Source organism: Myxocyprinus asiaticus, chromosome 20 (assembly GCF_019703515.2).
Source record: "Myxocyprinus asiaticus isolate MX2 ecotype Aquarium Trade chromosome 20, UBuf_Myxa_2, whole genome shotgun sequence".
NCBI lineage: Eukaryota > Metazoa > Chordata > Actinopteri > Cypriniformes > Catostomidae > Myxocyprinus > Myxocyprinus asiaticus.
The window spans coordinates 34,664,981-34,687,284 of record NC_059363.1 but is presented as its reverse complement, the minus strand read 5'-3'; the positions used below and the strand labels follow the sequence as shown (position 1 = coordinate 34,687,284).

General features: G+C 37.4%; 1 protein-coding gene across 2 annotated transcripts in view; it reads left to right on the top strand.

The window, feature by feature from the left end:
• LOC127411236 (uncharacterized) overlaps nucleotides 1-22,304 on the top strand; it is a 46,994-nt gene that overhangs the window by 11,379 nt on the left and 13,311 nt on the right. For both annotated transcript variants that reach the window (XM_051646652.1, XM_051646653.1), the window contains exons 3-4: nucleotides 2,975-3,061; nucleotides 8,549-8,669. In XM_051646652.1, coding sequence (XP_051502612.1) covers nucleotides 2,975-3,061; nucleotides 8,549-8,669 — 208 coding nt within the window. The remainder of the gene's footprint in view (nucleotides 1-2,974; nucleotides 3,062-8,548; nucleotides 8,670-22,304) is intronic.

Here is a 22,304-nt window from a genome sequence, read left to right as displayed (position 1 = left end):
ACAGATGCAAGGGAATGTATGGCAGAAGAGGTATGGTATGTTGGATAAATATAAATAGACGTAGCTGTTTATTGCACATAATTATTGCTCAATGGGGCAGTTTTAACTGTTCATGAGATGGATAGTCTGAGGGAAAAAAAACTGTTCCTGTGCCTGATGGTTCTGCTGCTCAGTGCTCTGTAGCGCCATCCAGAAGGCAACAGTTCAAAAAGGTTGTGGGATGGGTGAGTGGGGTCCAGAGTGATTTTTCCAGCCCTTTTCCTCACTCTGGAAGTGTACAGTTCTTGAAGGGAGGGCAGGGGACAACCAATAATCCTCTCAGCAGTCCGAATTGTCCTTTGTAGTCTTCTGATTTCGTAGCTGCACCAAACCAGACAGTTACTGAAGTGCAGAGGACAGACTCAATGACTGCTGAGTAGAACTGTATCAGCAGTACCTGTGGCAGGTTGAACTTCCTCAGCTGGTGAACCTTTGCTGGGCCTTTTTCACAATGGAGTCAATGTGGGTCTACCACTTCAGGTCCTGTGAGATGGTAGTGCCCAGGGTAGGGTTGCACCAACTGTGCGTAATGTCTCACATAATTTGGGATGTAAAGTTCACACGAAGGGCTTAGTAACTACTAAATAGTTTGTAACTAAGTCAGTGCTTAATTTGGTTGCACCACGTGTTCTTAAGGCAAGACTTAACTAGTAGGTCGTAAGCTCTCCATAAAGTAATGCGTAGTCGTATAATATGACATTTACCTGTATTGATCCAATAAGCAGTCTTCAAATTTGTTCACAGAACTGTTAAAAAGCCATGAATTTCAGTTTAATCTTGTTACGGTTGATGTTCAAACCTTGTTTGCTTACGTAACTGACAGCTGTAATAAATTATAATCCTATTAAAATATGATATGTAATAAAAGTAGATTTGATAAACAGAATATTTGCCCTGTGTAAATAACAATATATAGGGGTGATAAATAAATACTAATACAACAGGCTGGAAAAATAGACATTTATTCATTTTAATATCCTATATATTTTTTGAATGTGTTGTAACTTGACACCGGGTGAAGCACCCTGAAAACTGCACCGATAGAATGGTTTCATGCTGACGAGCCACATAAAAGTACGTTGTTTTTTTTCGCTCTTGTAAATGTAAACGATGGTAAATGTCAACAGCATCATATACGTCGAAAATATTGATGCCTGTCATGCAAAACCTGAGCTCATTGAAGTCAAAATAACAGTCTGCTTTTTTATTCCATCCATTACTCCTGGTCGGAGGCTTCCGTAAATATTTAGTTTATATGTAGGGTTACATCCTACCTAAGTTTAATGGTGCAACGCTCAAATATTTAGTAGTGTGTAAATTGTGACTTAGTGCCCATTTACACCACAACTAGGCTAAGTTTTAATTTACGTATAGCTGGTGCAACCGGCCCCAGAAACTGAATGACTCCACTGCTGCCACAGTGCTGTTTATAATGGTGAGGGGTTAGGGTTAGGGTTAGACTTTAGGGTTAAAGTCTACAATCATCTCCACTGTTTTGAACGTGTTCAGCTCCAGGTTGTTTTGACTGCACCAGTGAGCCAGCCGTATAGACACATTAAGCAAAAATTCTAAAATATGTTGCATAAAGAGGCAAACCTTTAACATGACTAGGTGTAAATAGCACCTGCCACACAGTGTGGCTATTTGCACTCAGATAGTCTGGTGGAAACACAGATGAGGCACCCACACAGACCCCCAAACCATGAAAAGATCATTCTGAAAAAGGGACAACATAACTTAGCACTGCCTTCAATGAGATACACAAAAGTTCAAAAAATGTAAGCCACTGACAAAAACAGTGTGAATATCATAATAAACCAGACTGATTGCATTGTGAATTTGGTGACAGTAGGTTGGAAATTCTGCTGCTGAAATCGGTCTGCGCTTACTGGAATTCAAACCACTGCCCCCAGTGGCCAAAGCTTGAAGTGTTGAACATATGTACATATGTGAGCTCCAATTTCCAGGTAACATTTTTCCCAAAGTAAGCGAGTTGTATATTTTAGTTGTAAATGATTTAATACAATCAACAGGGATGCATATTTTTTCAAAACCCTACCATCTAACCCAAACTCCAAACCAAAACATCAGTAAAATAAAAACTTAAATTTAGAGCAAAAATGCAACATCTAAATCATACTTTTTTTGCAAATATAATATCTTGCCCGCTGGAAATCAAAATGGATATACCGTCAAAGGCACAGCATGGATGATTTTCAAAGTATAACTATTGATGGTTTTCACCGAAAGGGTGGCACTGGTATGGAATTCAGCACATCGGGTCCAAATGTGGGTGGAAATTCTTTTTTTTTTAACTAAAACCCCAGTTCCTATGTGATCATTTTGCATTTGCTTCAGACAATCTTAAAGTCTTGTAAAAATACCTGTTTGATCTTATTTCTCAAATGTAATTAGCGGTCAAAGCAAATTTACACAATTCTAACAAGAGTTCCAGCTGTACTTTGTGTTACCAAAATAGAAACATCTGCAATTCCTGCATGTGAAAATAACATATCCTGCAATTATGTAGGTCATTCATGTCTATTTTAAGAACATTTTCCTTTCTGGCCAATGACACTTGTTAAAAGCTGAACTTTTTTTCCCCTCCAACATGCCTTTGAAAAAACTCTGAATAAACAAAGTCTATTTATAGAGATAAATAGAGAGGGTGACACAAACACCAACCAATCAAAACAGCACACAGGTCTTGAGCTAGAATATGGATTCGTATTTCTCACTTGTTTTCTGTTTAGGCGATACGTTAATGGTTCAGTGAACACCTTGATTATCTTATTTTCTATTATCTTTGGTGAAACTTAGCAGCTGAACAAATAAGAATTTCACTGAGCCTGTGTTACTGGACATTGTGTGCATTCATAACAAGAAGCTATTCCTGGTGACAAGCATGTCTAATCCTTCACCCATATCAAATCAGATGGGAAAGCTTTGCAGTTCATCCAGGCGGAGAAGATGTTCTATGAAGTGGCATTGATCGAGCTTACCTCACTGCAAGGGAGCACAGGCAGGCCCATTTTTTATGGCTTTACTAAAATGCTTCTTTTTATGGTGCTGTGGAGTGGACATGCGTCTGTTTGATTATAGTGTATTAAAACCTATGTAAAAGAAATGTAAAAGATTTCTGTGGATGTCCGAGACATTTGCTGGACATTTTAATGGATTAACAAAGTTGCTTTGAACCCTTAGATGGCAAAGTCATCTTATATTGGACAAATTATTTCAAAAGAATTCATCAAAAGACATTATCATCTGAACTGTGTGGAATGTATGGGTGGTTGACATGAAATATGTTCTGCAGTGTGGCAGGCTATATACTCTAAAACCATTTAAAACAGCATTTTGCTCATTATTATTATTTTATTGTTATTATGCATGCAGCTTTTGTCCTTATATTAATTGAGAGACTTAAAGGTGCTGTAATCGATTTTAGCCATTCTACCTTCACCAGCCGTTGAATTAGCCACACCACCTCTTTCCAAAACTCCACACTCCAAAGATACCAAATTAGCTTTATTGAGAGCAAAAACGGTTGTTACAAACAACAGCTACAAAATAGCGACCTCAACTGACAACTGTTTTGAAAAACATGGCATAAATATGGCAAAATGCCACAATAATTTGCTGTAACTACAGTACTATAAGAATGTGCATGATTGACAGGCAGAAAGTGTCAGTGACTGCGGCCCATGAACACATTTTTGTTTGTTGTTTAAAGAGTCTAGAGCTGTCACAGAGATCGGTGAGATATCTCACAATACTTATTTCATTAATATCTTTCAGAGAATAGGAATTTTTTTTTTGCATACTGTACCTTTCCATGAAAAAAAATTGCTTACAGCACCTTTAATGGAATACTTTTGTAAAAAAATAAATACAAAAAACTAATAGTCACACCACAGGTCCATTTAAAATGAACTAGTGAAGGCTAAAGTTTGATTACGTAAAATGGTAAAAACTGAAAAGATATAGTGACCAGTCATAGGACCTTAGAAATATAACTTTCCTTAGACATTCATAAAAATTGTTGCCTAAAATCGTGAAGTTGATAAAAACTTTTGTCTTTGGACACATTAAGTATGAATGGTTAGAATTTACTATAATGTACTATACTGTACTATAATGCACTATAATGTAATGAACTATAATGTAATAAAATGATTGCAATTCAAATCTTTCTTGTAAAAATAAAATAAAAAATGCACTTCATGAACAAACCCTATTAAAATTTTGTGTGTAACTCCTCCCACACCATTTATTTGGTGGAATGATACCTCAAATCTTGTAGCTTGTTGATGAGAGGTGTGCTATTACTTTTTGAAGTGATCTAACTTAATATTGTTATGTGGTGGATGATAAAAAGGGTGAAACAAATCCCATAGATTTTTGAGCCTTATAAATAGGGACCCAGATATCTCAGAAAACGGGGTGGGCCTTTTCACTTGAGTCAGTGGGCAAACACCTTGGAAATACCACACAGACTGTGCAAAAAAAAAAAAAAAAAAAAACTCAGAACACCTTAACAACACATATCAATGTCCTGCAGCCATCCACAACACAAGCATAGTTTTGCAAGGGCAAGCACCTAAAATGTTGTGTCTATTTACAGTCCATTGATTTTCAAACTTTTTTTAGTTACCTCACAAAAATATAGTGTTCCATCAAACCGCTGTGGCAAACTTCTGGCAAACATTAGTCACAAATTGGCCACAGTTAACATCAAGTTTGTCACAAATACATTGAGCAAGAGTTTAATACTTCCATGAAACACTGAAACATGCACAATTGACCAACAATGGACCATGTCCCAAAGCTCTTGTCAGAAAGCGTCCATACATTTCAACAGAGGTCCATCTTTATTTGCCCTGAGATGCACCAGTATTCATGGATGAAGAAGACCCATCAATCTCTTCCCTGGCTGTCTGCATGTTGCTGAGGCAGCACAGTGCTCTAGCATGAGTAGATAGAACAAGGGCCTAGGGAGATAAATGACATGCTATACATTACCTCATTAAAGGGCTGTTGACTATAATAGAAATGTTTCCTGATTCAGCGCTTTGGTTGAACGGCTGCATGATTTCTGAGACCTTACTCACTCTTCTCATCATGCACTCTGGGACAAACCAAGCTGAGGATCTATAGCTGTGTTCCGATTCACAGGGTCCCTAAGCAGTGTCTGTCCACTGCTGCCTACACATTCAGCAGGGGATATCTGTAGAACTTCACTTCACTTGACAAAATCTGTTCACTTGGAACATCTTGCAATGTTATTGTACACAGACAACACTTAATGGGCTGCATATCAGGTGCTTCAGGTTTGACGATATAATTTATTCTTATAAATAAACATAATAGTATATTAACACTATACAAATTAAAAGATATTCTACCATTTGGGATTCCACAGCAGCCACACTGGTAGAGCCCTCTGGGGATCATCCAGGCAGCCTTTCAGTTCTCTGAGGCGATGTCTATACGAATATGTTTAAGTTTAAAAACTCAGTTTTCAGTGTCCTGATGCCATCTCTTTTTAAAGAATGCAGTTATGGAGAACGTTTTCGAAAGTTTCTGGTTTTGCTGGAGGAAAACACATTTTCAGTGTAGATGAGAGGTCTAAACGTAGCCAAATAAATGAATTTTTTAACTTTTCAAACAGATTAGTGTGGACATGGCATGAGAAACATAACTGTCAACGGTTTCTTTTGTAACCTCATCTGAAGAAATAGGCTTTGAGGCTCTTTAAATATATTTTGAAGTTCACTGAGTACATAAAAAGGAACTTGAGGCTCCTTTATAGTGTCTGGAAGATCTCCATAGGGTTCTGTCGGTGTGGTGTCTGAGGAACCCTAACCTCAAATGGTGCCTTGAGTATCTTATTAATTTAACCTCCTGAGATCCCTGTGTGAATGCAATGTGCATTTTCCATTTCCGTTTTTTGATTTGTAGTAGCACCCGTAGCAGTGTTGAGAATGAGGCACAGACAAAGGCAAATGCTTCAATATCCCTGGAGGGGCATTTAATACAAGAAGTGTGACTTTGTCCAAGTGGTGCAGGTGACAGTGCTGAGAGTGGCTTGAAGTGTTCGTGTATTTTTCCTGTGAGAGGGAAAATCCTCGAGAGCATGCCGGTGTCGAGAGAAGGTATTCACTGGATTGTGTTCCTTGTGGCTTTCTGGTCTGAGTCAGTAAATGGAGAGAAACATTAGTGTGAGTCTTCTTGTTGGTGCTCCCCGTGTGAGTGTTCTGTGGCTGTTTATGTAGTGCTCCTTTGATGTGAACTGGTGTCAGCTGTTCTCAGTTCCAGGGGTTTCTGCGTTTCCAGGTGTGGGTGATTGTACCAGCCAGGGGCAACGCTGATTCTGAAATGGGAGACTCTCCACACATTTAAAAAACAAGCAAAAAAAAATAAATAAATAAAAATCTAGAGTAAATAGATTTCCTAAAAATTTATGTCCACATATATGTGGAAAAAGGGACTAAATTGTAACATTTTAAACAGTATCAAGCTATAGAAAGTTAGATTTTTTTCATCAAATAATTTATTATTGGTTATTCATGTTTTTGAGTTGTTATAGACATAACAGCTGATTTTCTATAAAGCTGAATTAATAATTCTGATTAAATGTAATGGCCAGCATCATCAAATCATTGCCAACCATGTTAAAATACAATTTTGCATTATACAATTCTTAATCTATGTACTGATTATCATTGTCCCATGTCTGTCAAACATGTTGAGTGGTCCATACATCATCTGCAGCCTGAAACTGAACTTTTGGTCAGATTTTAGGAGTGAATGCACTTAGCTGCATAGAAAGCAATAGGATGCACCCTTGCTTCCTATTTAGTGAATGACTTAACCTCCAGTGTGCTGTCTGTCTGCACTGGTCTCAGAACAGTGATACTACACAATATTTCATTATAAAACAGAGAAAAAATACATGAATGTTCAGCCTATTAAAAAAAAAAAAAAAAACGAAAAAAAAAAAAACTTTGTTGCCTAGTCTACCGAATAATGCAGCAGCAAAATTAACAGTAATTCCAGTGGAAACATCGGTGGAAAAGCTAGCTCTCTTTGCACTTTTTTTCACATTGTATCTGGACTTACAGTAAGTGGATTCAGATCTCTTTTTTGTCTAATTCATTTGTAAAAGAATATCAGTCCATTTCAAATTATTATTATTATTATTATCATCATTATTGTAGAGTTTTAATTTACAATAATAGTATACCTGTATTTCAGTCATAAGTTTTCATCTTTAAAACCTTTGTGCTTTTATTTTGGCTACAATTCTAGGAAGACCTTTGAGTTTCTGTGTGAAGTTCACAGTAGTTTTAATCAGTGTTGGGTAAAAGTAATCCACTACAAATTACTAACTACTTAAAAAACAAATCAGATTACTTTACTGATTACGTAATTGAAAAAGTAATCACATTACTAATTACATAAATTGTAAGTTACTTTCTAAAACACTTGTCACAAACTTTTTTTTTCTGCTCAACAAATTCAAAACAATGTCTATTTTCTCCTTGTTCATTGACACACACCCTTCAGCTGTCACAGAAATGCAAACAGATGAACATATGAATTCAAATTTTAATTGTATTACACATAAATATTTGTTTTAGAAATAGCTGTAACCCAAGTAATGTTTTTAAAAGTAATCACTTTTATTGAAAATCAGTAATTGTAATTTGATTATGCAAATTTAAAATGTAATGTGTTACACTACATTTTGTGCCTAAAAGTAATTTGATTACAGTAACAAATTGCTTTGTAATCCAATTACATCCAACACTGGTTTTAATATGCTTCTCATTCAAAATCATTCACAGTTCAGAATGCTCCTCTGGTGCCGTTCTCAATGCATGTTATAAGCTAACCAAACTATCAAGGATTTACATACAGTATGAGAGATGTTGGAGCTTGACAGTAATGACCATGACTAACACACAGTATCTGTTTTGGGTCGATCTTGGATCGGTTCATACCCAATCCATCTAAAAACATCAGTATCGGAGCCAATACCGATCCAGGTATGGGATCGGATCCCTAATCCAAACTGTATAGGCTGTAAAATCTCACTGGAAAATGTAGCTTGTTACTGGAAAAGATACACTACTTTGAAAATATCTGAAAATAGCTCATGTCATTGAAAAAAATTTAGTTAAGTTAGCAACGTTGCTGCTTTTTGTTATTTACTTATAGACGGCTTCAAAGCTAATAAATATGGTTTAAAGGTCACAAAACTCCAATTTTCATTTAAGATCACTTCTATTGGTCTTAAAAATATCTTCTTTTTTGCATTTCCTTGTCATTTGAATGTGTGGGTGTGGAAACAGTGTAATCACTTGTCTGTCCTCTCTGACCCTCCCTCTCCCTCCCTATCTCTGTCTTTTTCTGTTTTGTCACAGTCTTGTTGTCTCTTTACATGTGCATCTGTGACTGTATTTGCATTGCCTGGGAGGTTTCTGACTGAGTTTGTTTGAATCAGGGTGTCAGGAAGACGAATTACTGGGCACGTCAGGATGTCTGTCTCAAGAGGCGTTATCGGAACAGACTTCACAGGCCCAGGATCTTGAAAGACTGGCTCAGCTTTGCATCATGAGCAAGAGGTAGGAGTCTAAAACTCACCATTAAAACTAGGTTGCCAAAATGTATCATGCCACATTGTTTTTACCAACCTCATTTTGGCAATAATCTGCTTAAATGTTAAATTATGATATATCATGATTATTTTTATAATAAAATTAATAATATATAATGGCAACATGTCAGTGTAGTCCAATGCAATAAAGTAACTGTAGGGTAGACCGGGGCTAATTGTCACATGGGAAGTTGTCACTAGGGCTATATCTCAGTAACTATATGGTTTTTAGTCAAAAGTTACACTAATGATCGTTTCAGTACTTGAATTAATCCTCCAAATACCATTATCAATATTTTTGTAATAGCATAGGCCTAACATGTGAACAAAACAAAACCACAGTGGTATACTGTACATTCAAGCAAGGGTCAACTATATGAAGAAAGATTTTAACCCGAAAGGCTGAAATGTGTTCTAGGACAAGAGTTTTTGGACAAGTTGTCACATGTGTTTTATATAATTTTTATTAAATTTTTCATTACAAATTCTGTTGGCTTAAACAATGGTTTGCTATTACTGTATTTTGCATTATAAATGGTTGCTGTTTTATTAATTGTTTTCTGTTGCATAACTGTTTTACTGTTTAAATATACCCAAAAAGGCCATAATTGTGGGCTCCTTTTGTGACAATTTACCCCACATAGTGTGACAACATGCCCCGCTATAGAGGCTAAAAGTCAACTGGTGTTAAATTAACTGTAGCCTCTTTTCTGTAGAATAACGTTGGAAATCTTCATTGTCTTTATTTTTTTTTTTTTTTACTTTCAAAAGTGAGTCTAACCCAAGAAATATTCACTCTTGTAAAAGATATAGCTCAAATCTCCCCAACTAGCGCCAGTCTTCCCTATTTTTCTTAAAGCATGTGTATTGATCGAGAGCATTTAATGACCACTAATAGCATCTTGATACATGATTTAAGAGGGTGTAAGGGCATTCATTTGTGGGGGTTAGTATCTGTCATTCAATCAATCTTATGTGATGTGGCAAAGATTGATACAGGGTCATTTTATTTGTGCTGATTGTCCACTTGTTTTATGTATGTTTTATTCAAGACATAATAGTGCTATTGTAATAGCCTTTCCACAAATCTGTGTGAATTTTCATCAGCATTTTTGAAGAGTTCACTGTAAAAAATGTTTTTATAGTTTATGTTTTTATTTTATATATATATATATATACGCTAAACTGGTTTTATTTAAGTAAAGTTTTTTTTTTTTTTACTACTTTTAGGCCACAACTACACAATTTGAACTTTTTTTAGTGTGGGTTTTATTAGTTTGCTATAAATTCAGTGCTTATTCTAGAATCTACAGAATTTTAAAGCTGTTTATTCATGCTGCATTAGGAATCTGTCATATTGAGCCAAATGTGTGCTTATAAAGAAAGAGGAAGAGAAAGGTGACTTGTGTTACATGAGTCTCAAGGTTTCAAATGTTACTGGGACACTCTGACTTGGGTGTCTTCTTTCCTCCATGAGTTAACATGATGAGGGAGTCTTTTGTAAGGCCACTACTGCATACACTTCAGGACATGTATGTCCAGCTGTTGGCAATCCTTGGGGACTTAAAGCATTTAACCTGATTGTCCCAAAGAAGGAGACAGCTTGTTGGTGTCACGGAGAGAGGATGACATTAAACTTGAATGCGAACGAGGTTGTTTTATTGCTACTCTAAAAAGATAATGTTTCAGAGAACAATGAATTGTGATAGCAGCCAACACAATTTGTATGTAATCCCTTTCACAGAGTGTGTCAGGTGACTCTGGAAACCTGAACGGGTTAGATCTTCAAGATCTGTCAGCCAACTAGGGCAGCAGTCATGGTAGAAGTTGATGCTCATTCAGATGAATCATTTAGGTTTAAACACACCTCAGAAAGTATGTTCTGTACAGTGAGCTGGTCATTATGTCAAAATAAACTCCACAGTGTGATCAAGATCCTGGTGCGAAGTGGATAATGAGGATAGTTATTATTTTGCAATAAGGACCGGCTGACTGTATTATCTTGTTTATTAAATTGGCTTGTTTAAAAATTGAAATTGATTTGAGTTGAAATCATTTTATTTTGTTAGAAGAAAGACTGCGAAGTGAGATGAGAGGTGTGACGCTTATAGAAACTGGTTGCCTGGGACAATGGCCAATAATACAGTTTAATGGTCACTATAAAGATTATTTGACTGCAGATGTTAATGACACATTTGACCAATCAGAATCAAGTATTCCAGAGATCTGTGAAATAAGAAAATATATTAAACAATTGTTAGCATTAAAGAAACGCTTTACTTTTAAAAGTAAATGCTTTAAAAGCATTGGTGTTCTTATTTATATTTTTTCAAAAAGCTATGGTTGAAAATCCCAATTTTACCCTGACTGCCAGCCATTACCGAATCAAATGTTACATGGGACTGAATACAGCCCAGTTTGTTTATAGAAACCCCAACATGTAGTTATTTAGATTTGAAATAACTTTAGTTATGGAATGTAGTTCATGACTCATGAATCTTTCAGTGTTGAGGCAGGAAGTGCTCTTGTAGCTGAGAGCTTTGCCATGTTGTGTCCGATAAGATGTCCCCTGAGGACAATCCAAAACAGTGCAAACCAAACACCTAGTCATTATTAATTAAAACAGGACCATAATAACCACACACTGACATATACTGTATATTGACTAAACAAAAAAAAAAAAAAAAAAAAAAAAAAAAAGGAAAGAAATGAAAAGAAAAGAAAAAAACATGCTCTATATTGTAAAGAAAAAAAAAGTGACTTTCAAACCATAAAGTATATGTAAAGAATTCTATTTTGAATGCCTGGCATATATGCATAAACAGGGACTAAAAACTAAAGGGTTTCATTTCAGTTCGTTCTGAGCAAAAACAAAAAATTTTCGTTCCGGTTCAGAAGTTCTGCAGTCTCCTTTCCAAATGGTAACCGGTTAGAACAAAATTAAAGAAAGGTTAATAATGTTGTTTTTAAAATGAAAGTACTCTGCGCTAAGGAGTGGGTGAAATACAAATTGTTTCTTGCAAGAGAAACAAGCAACCAGGGTTGCGTTCCCTAAAAGCATCGCAAGCTTAAATGGTTTCTACTATCTACTTAGGCTTCTGATGCTTTTGGGAAATGCAGCCCTGGTCTGGAAAAACAAGCCCAAAATGAGACACTTGCCTCAGCAAAATAAGCTAAAATAAATAAATTTAAAAAAAAGCAATACGTTTTTTTCCTGTGTGGTGGATTTATCAGCATAGAAATCATAACAAGCATACAGTTAATTAACAGTTAAGTATAATTTTAATCACAGATCTGCTTCTCAGTCAAAACCCGACAGCATCAAATCTGTATTAATGCATCATATCTCACAATAATTCAAGACTTGGAATCAACTGAGAAATATACTTTTTACCTCTAATGATGTTTTCCTTGTATTTGGATTAGCTGAGCATATACATGTAGCAATTATATATAGTTGTTAAAAAGGTCTTCATTCACTGAATGTGACTTCCACAACAGGCAATTAGGTAATGAAATGTGTGATGCAGCAGTTTCTTTCAGGATCAAAGCACATGTTTTTCGGGCAATATGAAGAGTAGTTCCAAAAATGTACTGTAAAAAAAAAAAAACCTTTGGCCATTGGTTTCATGAAAACATTATCAGAACAAAATTAACCAGTTATAACCGGTTACCAGCATTTAAAAATAACTTTTTTACTTCGGAACAATTGCAAATCATTTTTGTTTCCGGTTACGTTCCGCAAAACATTTTGTTTCGTTTTAGGTTTTGGTTTTCACTCCTTGAACCATTTTTAGTCCCTGTGCAGTAATGTTTTTTTATTTTATTTATTTTTCCCCACAAAACAATAGCACTAACAACAGTGGTCAAAAGATCAGTTATCAGTTTATCTGTTAATGTTTGGTAACACTTTACAGGATTAATAATTCATTACAAATGCATTAAAAATCACTGATTATAACACCATGAATAAAAAGGGTGCCTTTCATGCAATACTTGTCAACTATTGAGCATATTAACCTACATTATATAAATGCTAAATAAATACATTTTGTCATACTCATATTAATAAAAAAAAAAATAAAAAAAAGGGGGCCCTAATTCGTGGTAGTCAGGTGATGCCATGCGAGGATCGGACGTGTGAATGGCGAGCTCTGTGCACTTTGCTAGTTTTAATACTTTTTATGACATAAACCGGTGAGATATGATACACTCTGTTCGAGGACGATATGTCAAAGAATTCAAAATCCTCGGGCTCTGGAGACATTAAAATATTAAATTCGACAAGAGAGAAGCGTGATCGATTCAAGGAATGCAAGAAACTTTGACACCAACTTAAGGTCGTATTTGCACTGATATTCCTGGCCAAATTGAGAATAGATGCTAAGGATGGCCGTAAAACATTCACATGCCCACAGCAGCAATGTCCTTCATAAAGTCAATGGAGTGAGCAAGTCATCTCGTTGTAATCACGTTGCAGCCGAGTGGACTGGCTCACTGAACATTCGCTTGACTGTATGAAGATTCTACGTGCTTTTTTTGTGCTGGTTCCACCTAGCGGCTGGAGTTTATTTTGTAGAGTGGCACACCTTTAGGACAGTTTTGTGGATGAATCTACACACTCTCTGTACTTATTTCTCCTGTTGGCTGGGGTTTGTTTTGTGGAGTATTTCTTGCAAAGACACTGGAATGATTTAGTCATTTGTTTGCACTCGTGTTGCAGCAGAGTGGACTGGCTCACTGAACATTCGTTTGACTGTTTAAAGAATCTGTACGTTCTTTTTGTGCTGGTTCCGCCTAGCAGCTGGAGTTTATTTTGTAGAGTAACACACCTTCAGGACAGTTTTATGGATGAACCTACATGCTCTCACTAACACCAAGTGTTCTGCACACATTACTCCCATCTTGTTTAGTCTTTACTGGCTGCCTGTCTCATGCCGTATTAAGTTTAAAATTCTTCTCCTGACATACAAAGCTTTCAATGATCTGGCACCTCGTTACATGTGATCTGCTGCATCCATATACACCAGCACGCACTCTTCGTTCTTCTGATTCCAAATTGTTGTCTGTCCCTAGATTTCATCTATCCACTTTTGGTGGGAGATCCTTCAGTGTAGTTGCACCTAAACTGTGGAACTCTCTACCTCAGAGCCTCCATGACATCTCCTCTATTTCTATCTTTAAATCTCAGCTTAAAACACATCTTTTCTCAGCGCATTATCTGTCTATTACTGATTGATGTTTTATTTCCCCCTTTGTAATTGAGATTGTAACTTCTGTTGAAATGTATATTAATGTACTTTGTCCTGTTAAATGTATATGGAGTGTAAAGTGTCCTTGAGCTTGTGGAAAGGCGCTATATAAATAAAACGTATTTTTATTATTATTATTTGTGCTTGTTCCTTCTATTGGCTGGAGTTTGTTTTGTGGAGTATTTTTTGCAAAGTCTTTGGAGTAAGTCATTTGTTCGCACACATGTTGCAGCCGAGTGGACCGGCTCACTGAACATTTGTTTGACAGTTTGAAGAATCTGTGCGTTCTTTTTGTGCTGGTTCCGCCTAGTGGCTGGAGTTTATTTTGTAGAGTGTCACACCTTTATGGATGAAGCTACATGCTCTTTGTGCTAATTCCATCTATTGGCTGGAGTTTGTTTTATAGATTATCTTTTGCTGTGTAATTCTGTCTCACAAAATTTCTATAGAAACACCAGACTTGAGCAATCCAACGGCAAAGTTTTCACAGGGGTTCTCGTAGGTGTACATGGACTGTTTGAGTTTGGAGGGATGGACGCCAGTTGGCGCTGTCATGTGCGGGGTTAATGCGCAAGTTTTTCTTTAGTTCTTTTTTTTTTTCTGGGGGATGTTCGAGTTTTGATGGGTGCACTAATATTGTAATGTGGTCTTTATAATCTTGTTTTTGACACACAATACATTTTTATCTTATATGTCAAAATGTCAAATGTTAATATGAGTGGATTGTCTCTCTCCATGTGGAATGTGAATGGGTTGGGGCACCCCATAAAAAGAAGGAAGGTTATTTCTCTTCTTAAGGGTAAGAAATATGATATAGTGTTCCTTCAAGAAATGCATCTTTCTCCACAGGAACCTGGAAAATTTGGAAAGATATGGGGTGGGGATTTGTTTTTATAGTGCTGGCTTGAATAAGAGCAGGGGAGTCATTATGCTGATAAGTAAACATCTACAATTCAAATGTCTCAAACAGAGTAAAGATAAATTAGGAAGAGTCATTATTGTGTTAGCTGAAATTCAGGGACAAAGTCTTATTTTGGCTAATATTTATGCACCTTACGTTGATGATCAGGGCTTTTTTATAGATCTTGAAGAATCATAATCATAATCAGCTTTATTGCCAAGTATGCTTACACATACAAGGAATTTGTCTTGGTGACAGGAGCTTCCAGTGCACAACAATACAAAACAGCAATAAGACATAGATAATAATAAAAAATTGAAATATATACATATATCTATATCTATATCTATATATATATATATATATATATATATATATATATATATATATAGACACACACACACACACACACACACACACACACACACACTACCGGTCAAAAGTTAATAATTTTTTTTTTTTTTTTCACATATTAGAATAATAGTAAAGTCATCAAAACTATGGAATAAAATAAATGGAACTATAGGAATTATGTTGTGACTAAATAAAATCCAAAATAAATCAAAACTGTGTTATATTTTAGCATCTTCAAAGTAGTCACCCTTTGCCTAGAATTTGCAGACATGTACTCTTGACATTTTCTCAACCAACTTCTTGGGGTATCACCCTGGGATGTTTTTTAAACGGTTTTGAAGGAGTTCCCATCTATGTTGGGCACTTATTGACTGCATTTCTTTATTATTTGGTCCAAGTCATCAATTAAAAAAAAAAAAAAAAAATATTATTACATTTTAGTTTTATAATGAAATAAATTAATATGGTGCACAATTATATTTTTGTCTACAAAACTAATTTCAAACATTTAAGCATACGCCTTCAGATCAAAAGATTTTTAAGATCATGAGAAACATTTCAGTCAAGTGTTTTAAAACTTTTGACCGGTAGTGTAAACATATATATACATATATATATACATACATACATACATACACACATACATATATACACACACACATACACATAGTGCAAATCTAAATACAAATCTGTTATATACAGTGCAAGGGAATATAATGGCAGAAGAGGTTGGATGTGTTGGATAAATATAAAAAGACTAGACTATGAATTGCAACACAAGGTATGTTGCTAGCCGCTGGCACCCCTCATGATATAATATTGGGAGGAGACTTTAATCTTTTGATGGACTTAGTCCTTGATCATAGTGAAGCAAAAGTGTGCAAGCCCCCTAGAGCAACATTGACGCTTCACAGGATGTGTAAATATCTTGGTCTTACAGATATTTGGAGACTTTTGAACCCATCTATTAGGGACTATACATTTTTTTTCATCAGTCCATAAGATTTACTCTAGAATAGATTTTATATATATATATATATAAGTCCCTCATTTCATCTGTCACTGATTGCTCAATTGGAAACATTTTAGTCTCAGATCATGCCCTGGTGTGTTAAGAGGTGTTGCCACATATGAAGAAAAGGAAATCATATAGTTGGTTCTTTAATGTATCCCTTTTGAAAAATCCTGCATTCCAACAAATGTTAAAGGCTGAAATCAATGTCTATATGGAGACCAACTGGTCCTCGGTGTCCTCTGTGGGCGTGGCTTGGGAGGCACTTAAGGCGGTTTGTAGGGGCCGGATCATACAGTATGCTGCATTCACCAAAAAATCCAAAGCACACAAACTCGTGGAAATGGAAGGGAATATTAAAAGTCAGACGGCTTTGCCGCTGAATTTTTTTAGATCTTATGCTACAGAACTGGCTCTCAGATTCGGTCTCAGACATTTGGCTCATTGGTCGCTTCCACCAGAGAGAGCCCCTCCCTGGTTTTGTATCGAACAGGAAGTTCTTGCCCCTATTTCACCATTGCAAAGCCTTTCTATCAAACTAACCGGAGAAGTTAAGTTACACGCCGTTATCCCGCATTTACACTCGGTATGGACAGAAGTGTCCTGTGTTTAATTCGGATATTTATTTAAATGTTGCTTCGAGCATATGGCTGAACCCAAATTTATGTATTAATAAGTCCCCTTTCTGCTGGTCAAAGTGGATTGTGAGGGAGGTTAATACACTCGGTGACCTATATGAGAGTGGGATGTTGAGGTCCTTTGAAAATATGGTTCAACATTTTGGGATTCCCAGGTCTCAATTCTTTAGGTATTTACAGCTGTGCCACCTGCTCTGTGCTATTTTTGGGAGTAGCATACACCCCCCTAAAGCGGCAGATACTTTGGGAATGGTGATTACTGCTTTTGGAAAAGGTCATGAGGCATCAGCGTATTACATCCTGCTAATTCAGAGTCTGGGGGACGGAGCTTCAACTTCTCTCAAGAGATTGTGGGAGAAAGATTTAAACTTGGTATTGGAGGAGGGAGTTTGGGCTAGGATTCTAAAAAATGTCAAGTCTACATCTAGAGATGCAAGAGTGCACCCTATGCAATTTAAGATTTTACATCGATTCTGTTGGACCCCCTCTAGATTGTATAGGCTTAGTCTTAAAGACACCCACTTGCTGGCGATGCCAATCAGAAGATGGGGACACCACCCATGTTTTTTGGTGGTTTGTTAAGGTCCAAGAAATTTGGTCGAGGGTTCAGAGTTTTATGTGTAACGTATTGAGCACTCAAATTTCATTTTGCCCCAGACTCTGTATTTTAGGTGATGGGGCGGTCATTAATATAGGAGATAAATACAGAAAAAATTGGGTCCTAGCCAGTGTTATGATCGGCAGACAGATCATACTTAGGGGATGGAAGTCAGCTGGAGCGCCCTCATTTCAATAGTGGCACACAGAGATGGGCAGCGTAGCAGCATTTGAAGCAATGTCATACAGAAGGCTAGGCAACATAGCCATGTATTTGTATTTGTGTATACTTTCATTTTGTGTTGGACCACTGGATTTATAGAGTTGGGGGGGGGGGGGGTGTTCAGGGGGAGGGACATATAAGTAGATATAATTTGATTCTGTGTGTGTATGTTCTGTTTTCAATCCTGTTTTTTTTTTAATCAATAAAATGTCAATATATATATATTTAAAAAGTGCCCTAATTCGTGATCCATTTCAAAGGCCACGTACAAGGCCTGTGAACAAGAAACATAAATGCCACCAGTTTAACCCATTTTGTGTTCACTGTTTTTTAATAAAGAGATTATCCACCAGGGACATATTATCATACGGCAATGTTTAGTTAGCTGCCGTCAACAGAATTGTATGCTAATGCAATTACGTCACACGCTCGTACCGCTGCTCACCGGAAGCATGATTTAGAGTTATAAAAGTACTTAAATATTTATATTTTTCGCATCAGAATCGATTGTGTCGCTTTAAAAGACATTAATTTAACAACTGGTGTTGTATGGATGACATTTATGCTGACTGTCTGTGATTTTTGGAGCTTCAAAAGAGAAATCTCCATTCACTTGCATTTGAAGGAACTACTGAGCTAAGATATTTTTCTATTTTTCTTCAAATGTGTTCTGGTGAAGAAAGAAAGACATACACACCTGGGATATCATGAGGGTGAGTAAATAATGAGATAATCTTCATTTTTGGGTGAACTATCCCTTTAGACAATGTGTATGCTCTCGCTGGACTGTAATGTTACTCTGAGACCACAGGGCTGATGAGGAAAACTACAGTGGGGAGAGACTGGAATGAGTGAAGATATATTCCTCTGTTTGTGAAAAAAAATAAATAAAATTTTTTTGTGATTTTTCACCAAGAGAAGACGGACACATCTCACACGTGCTGTCGATCACGCCGTTAACAACTAGTTGTTCAGTTCAGTTTCAATCCCCAAATCCATGGAATTTTTGAAGAGTTAAAGGAATATTTCGGGTTCAATACAAGTTATCAAATCAAATCAAATCAAATCAAATCACTTTATTGTCACACAGCCATATACACAAGTGCAATGGTGTGTGAAATTCTTGGGTGCAGTTCCAATCAACATAACAGTCGTGACAGTGATGAGACATATACCAATTTACAATAACATCAAATTAACACAACACAATTTAAACATCTGATATACACATAATTACACTCAACAATATACAAATAATAACATACAATGTACAGTATACAATATGCTGTTTTTGTTTTTGTTTTTTTTTTATTTATTTTTTTTGTTTTTTACTATATAGATACACATTATTCAATAAAAATTAAAAATTAAAATATATATAAAAATAAAAATAAAAATAAATAAATATATAGTAATATATATATATATATATATATATATATATATATATATATATATATATATATATATATAGAATGTACAGTATTGTACTGTATTGACATTCAGGCTGTCGGTTGATAGTCAGTTGTTAAGAGAGACATAATATAATAATAATAATATAATTTATGACAGTCCGGTGTGAGATATAAGAGTAAGGGTAATAAAGTGCAGTGCTGATGTATATTGATCATGAGAGATCAAGAGTTCAGAAGTCTGATTGCTTGGGGGAAGAAGCTATCATGGAGTCGGCTGGTGCGGGTCCTGATGCTGCGATACCGCCTACCTGATGGTAGCAGTGAGAACAGCCCATGGCTCGGGTGGCTGGAGTCTCTGATGATCCTCCGAGCTTTTTTCACACACCGCCTTGTATATATTTCCTGGAGGGAGGGAAGCTCACCTCCGATGATGTGTTTGGCAGTTCGCACCACCCTTTGCAGTGCTTTGCGGTTGTGGGCGGTGCTATTGCCGTACCAGGCAGAGATACAGCCAGTCAGGATGCTCTCCACAGTGCAGGTGTAGAACCGTGTGAGGATGTGGCGGTTCATTCCAAACTTCCTCAGCCGTCTCAGGAAGAAGAGGCACTGATGAGCCTTCTTCACAACGACTTCAGTGTGGACGGACCATGTGAGTTCCTCAGTGATGTGGACACCCAGGAACTTGAAGCTGCTGACTCTCTCCACTGGTGCTCCATTGATGGTGATGGGACTGTGTTCTCTGTCTTTTCTTCTGAAGTCCACCACAAGCTCCTTTGTTTTACTGACGTTGAGGGAGAGGTTGTGCTCCTGACACCAGTGTGTCAGAGTGTGCACCTCCTCTCTGTAGGCTGTTTCATCATTGTCAGTGATCAGACCTACCACCGTCGTGTCATCAGCAAACTTAATGATGGCATTGGAGCAATGTGTTGCCACACAGTCATGTGTGTACAGGGAATACAGTAGTGGGCTGAGAACACAGCCCTGCGGGGCTCCAGTGTTGAGGGTCAGTGATGAGGAGATGTTGCTGCCTATTCTAACCACCTGGCGTCTGCTTGACAGGAAGTCCAGTATCCAGCTGCACAGCGAGCTGTTTAAGCCCAGAGCCCGGAGTTTCTCATCTAGCTTGGAGGGCACTATGGTGTTGAATGCTGAGCTGTAGTCTACAAACAACATTCTCACATAAGTGTTCTTTTTTTCCAGGTGGGAGAGAGCAGTGTGTATTGTAGATGCAATGGCATCATCAGTGGAGCGGTTGTTGCGGTAAGCAAACTGCAGCGGGTCAAGATTGAGTGGCAAGACAGAGCAGATGTAATCTCTGATTAGTCTCTCAAAACATTTGCTGATGATGGGGGTCAGAGCAACAGGACGCCAGTCATTTAAAGTTATTTTTGATTGTTTTGGAACAGGCACAATGGTGGATGTTTTAAAGCATGTGGGGACTACAGACAAAGAGAGGGAAAGGTTGAAAATGTCCGTAAAAACACCAGCCTGCTGGTTCGCGCACGCTCTGATGACGTGGCCCGGAATGCCGTCTGGGCCCGCGGCTTTGCGGATATTCACCCGGGTTACATCCGCTACAGAGACGGAGAGTGAACTAACCTCTGTAGCTTCAGCCGCGAGAGCTCTCTCCGCGAGTTTGGTGTTATTTCCCTCGAAACGAGCTTAAAAAGTATTTAGCTCATCCGGTAGAGAGGCAGCGGTGTTCATGGCGGAGTTTTTATTCCCTTTAAAGTCCGTGATGATGTTAATTCCCTGCCACATGCTTCTAGAGTTGGTGGTGTTAAACTGTCCTTCAATCTTGTCCCTGTACTGGCGTTTTGCTGTTTTGATAGTTTTTCGGAGGACATAACTGGATTGTTTATGCTCCTCCGCGTTCCCGGAATTAAAAGCGGAGGTCCGCACATTAAGTGCCGCGCGAACATCGCTATTGATCCACGGCTTCTGATTCAGATAGATTCGTACAGTTCTGGTTGGAATCACTTCCTCTACGCACGTTCTGATGAAACACATTACGCTATCAGCGTAAAGCTCGATGTCGTCATCAGAGGCGGACCGGAACATCTCCCAGTCCGTGTGATCAAAACAGTCTTGTAGCATAGAGTCTGATTGGTCCGACCAGCACTGGATCGTTCTGAGGGTGGGTGCTTCCTGTTTCAGTTTCTGCCTGTAAGCGGGCAGAAGCAGAATGGAAGAGTGGTCTGATTTGCCAAATGGTGGGTGGGGGAGGGATTTGTAGCCATCCCAGAACGGAGAGTAGCAATGATCCAAAACCCGGTCCCCTCGTGTGTTGAAACTAATGTGCTGGTGATATTTTGGTGCGACTGATTTTAAACTGGCTTTATTAAAGTCCCCGGTCACAATGAACGAGGCCTCAGGGTGCGCGGTTTCTTGCTCACTTATACTCCCATACAGTTCCTTGAGTGCCCAGTCTGTGTCGGCTTGTGGGGGAATGTACACAGCAGTGATAATGACCGCTGTGAATTCCCTCGGTAGCCAGAATGGTCGACACAGAAGCATAAGAAAGTCCGGTTTTCGGTGTGAGATCGCTGAACCAATGTCCAAAAGTGTTTGTCTGTCGTAGACAATAAGGCAGACAACATCCAAGACAAAAAACATAAGAATTGTAAACAAAACAAACAAAACATTGCTATGTTGTGTCGGAGCTCGCAACGCAACAGCCATACTCGGCGCCATCTTGAGTTAAGCTCAATCGACAGCATTTATGGCATAAAGTTGATAACCACAAAAATGTATTTAGACTCGTCCATCGTTTTCTTAAAAAATAAAAAAAGGCAAAAATGGAGGTTACTGTGAGGCACTTACAATGGAAGTACATTTTGGAGGGTTTAAAAGCAGAAATTTGATGCTTATAATTTCACAAAAGCACTTCCATTAATTCTTCTGTTAAAACTCATGTATTATTTGAGCTGTAAAGTTGTTTATTTTGGCATTTTTACAGTTGTTTTAGGATTTTAGATTTGTTGACAAGACATTACATCGTTATGGCAATGAAGTTGTAAAATTGGCCATAACTTTACAATGAAAAGGTTAGTAAGTGATTTCATCACACTATAATATTGTTAACACACATATTGTTTATGTCTTGTGGCTATACTTTTGATATAGTGTGTATTTTAACGTTTACGGATTGGCCCCATTCGCTTCCATTGTAAGTGCCTCACTGCAACCCAGAAACGTGCTTTTTTAAATT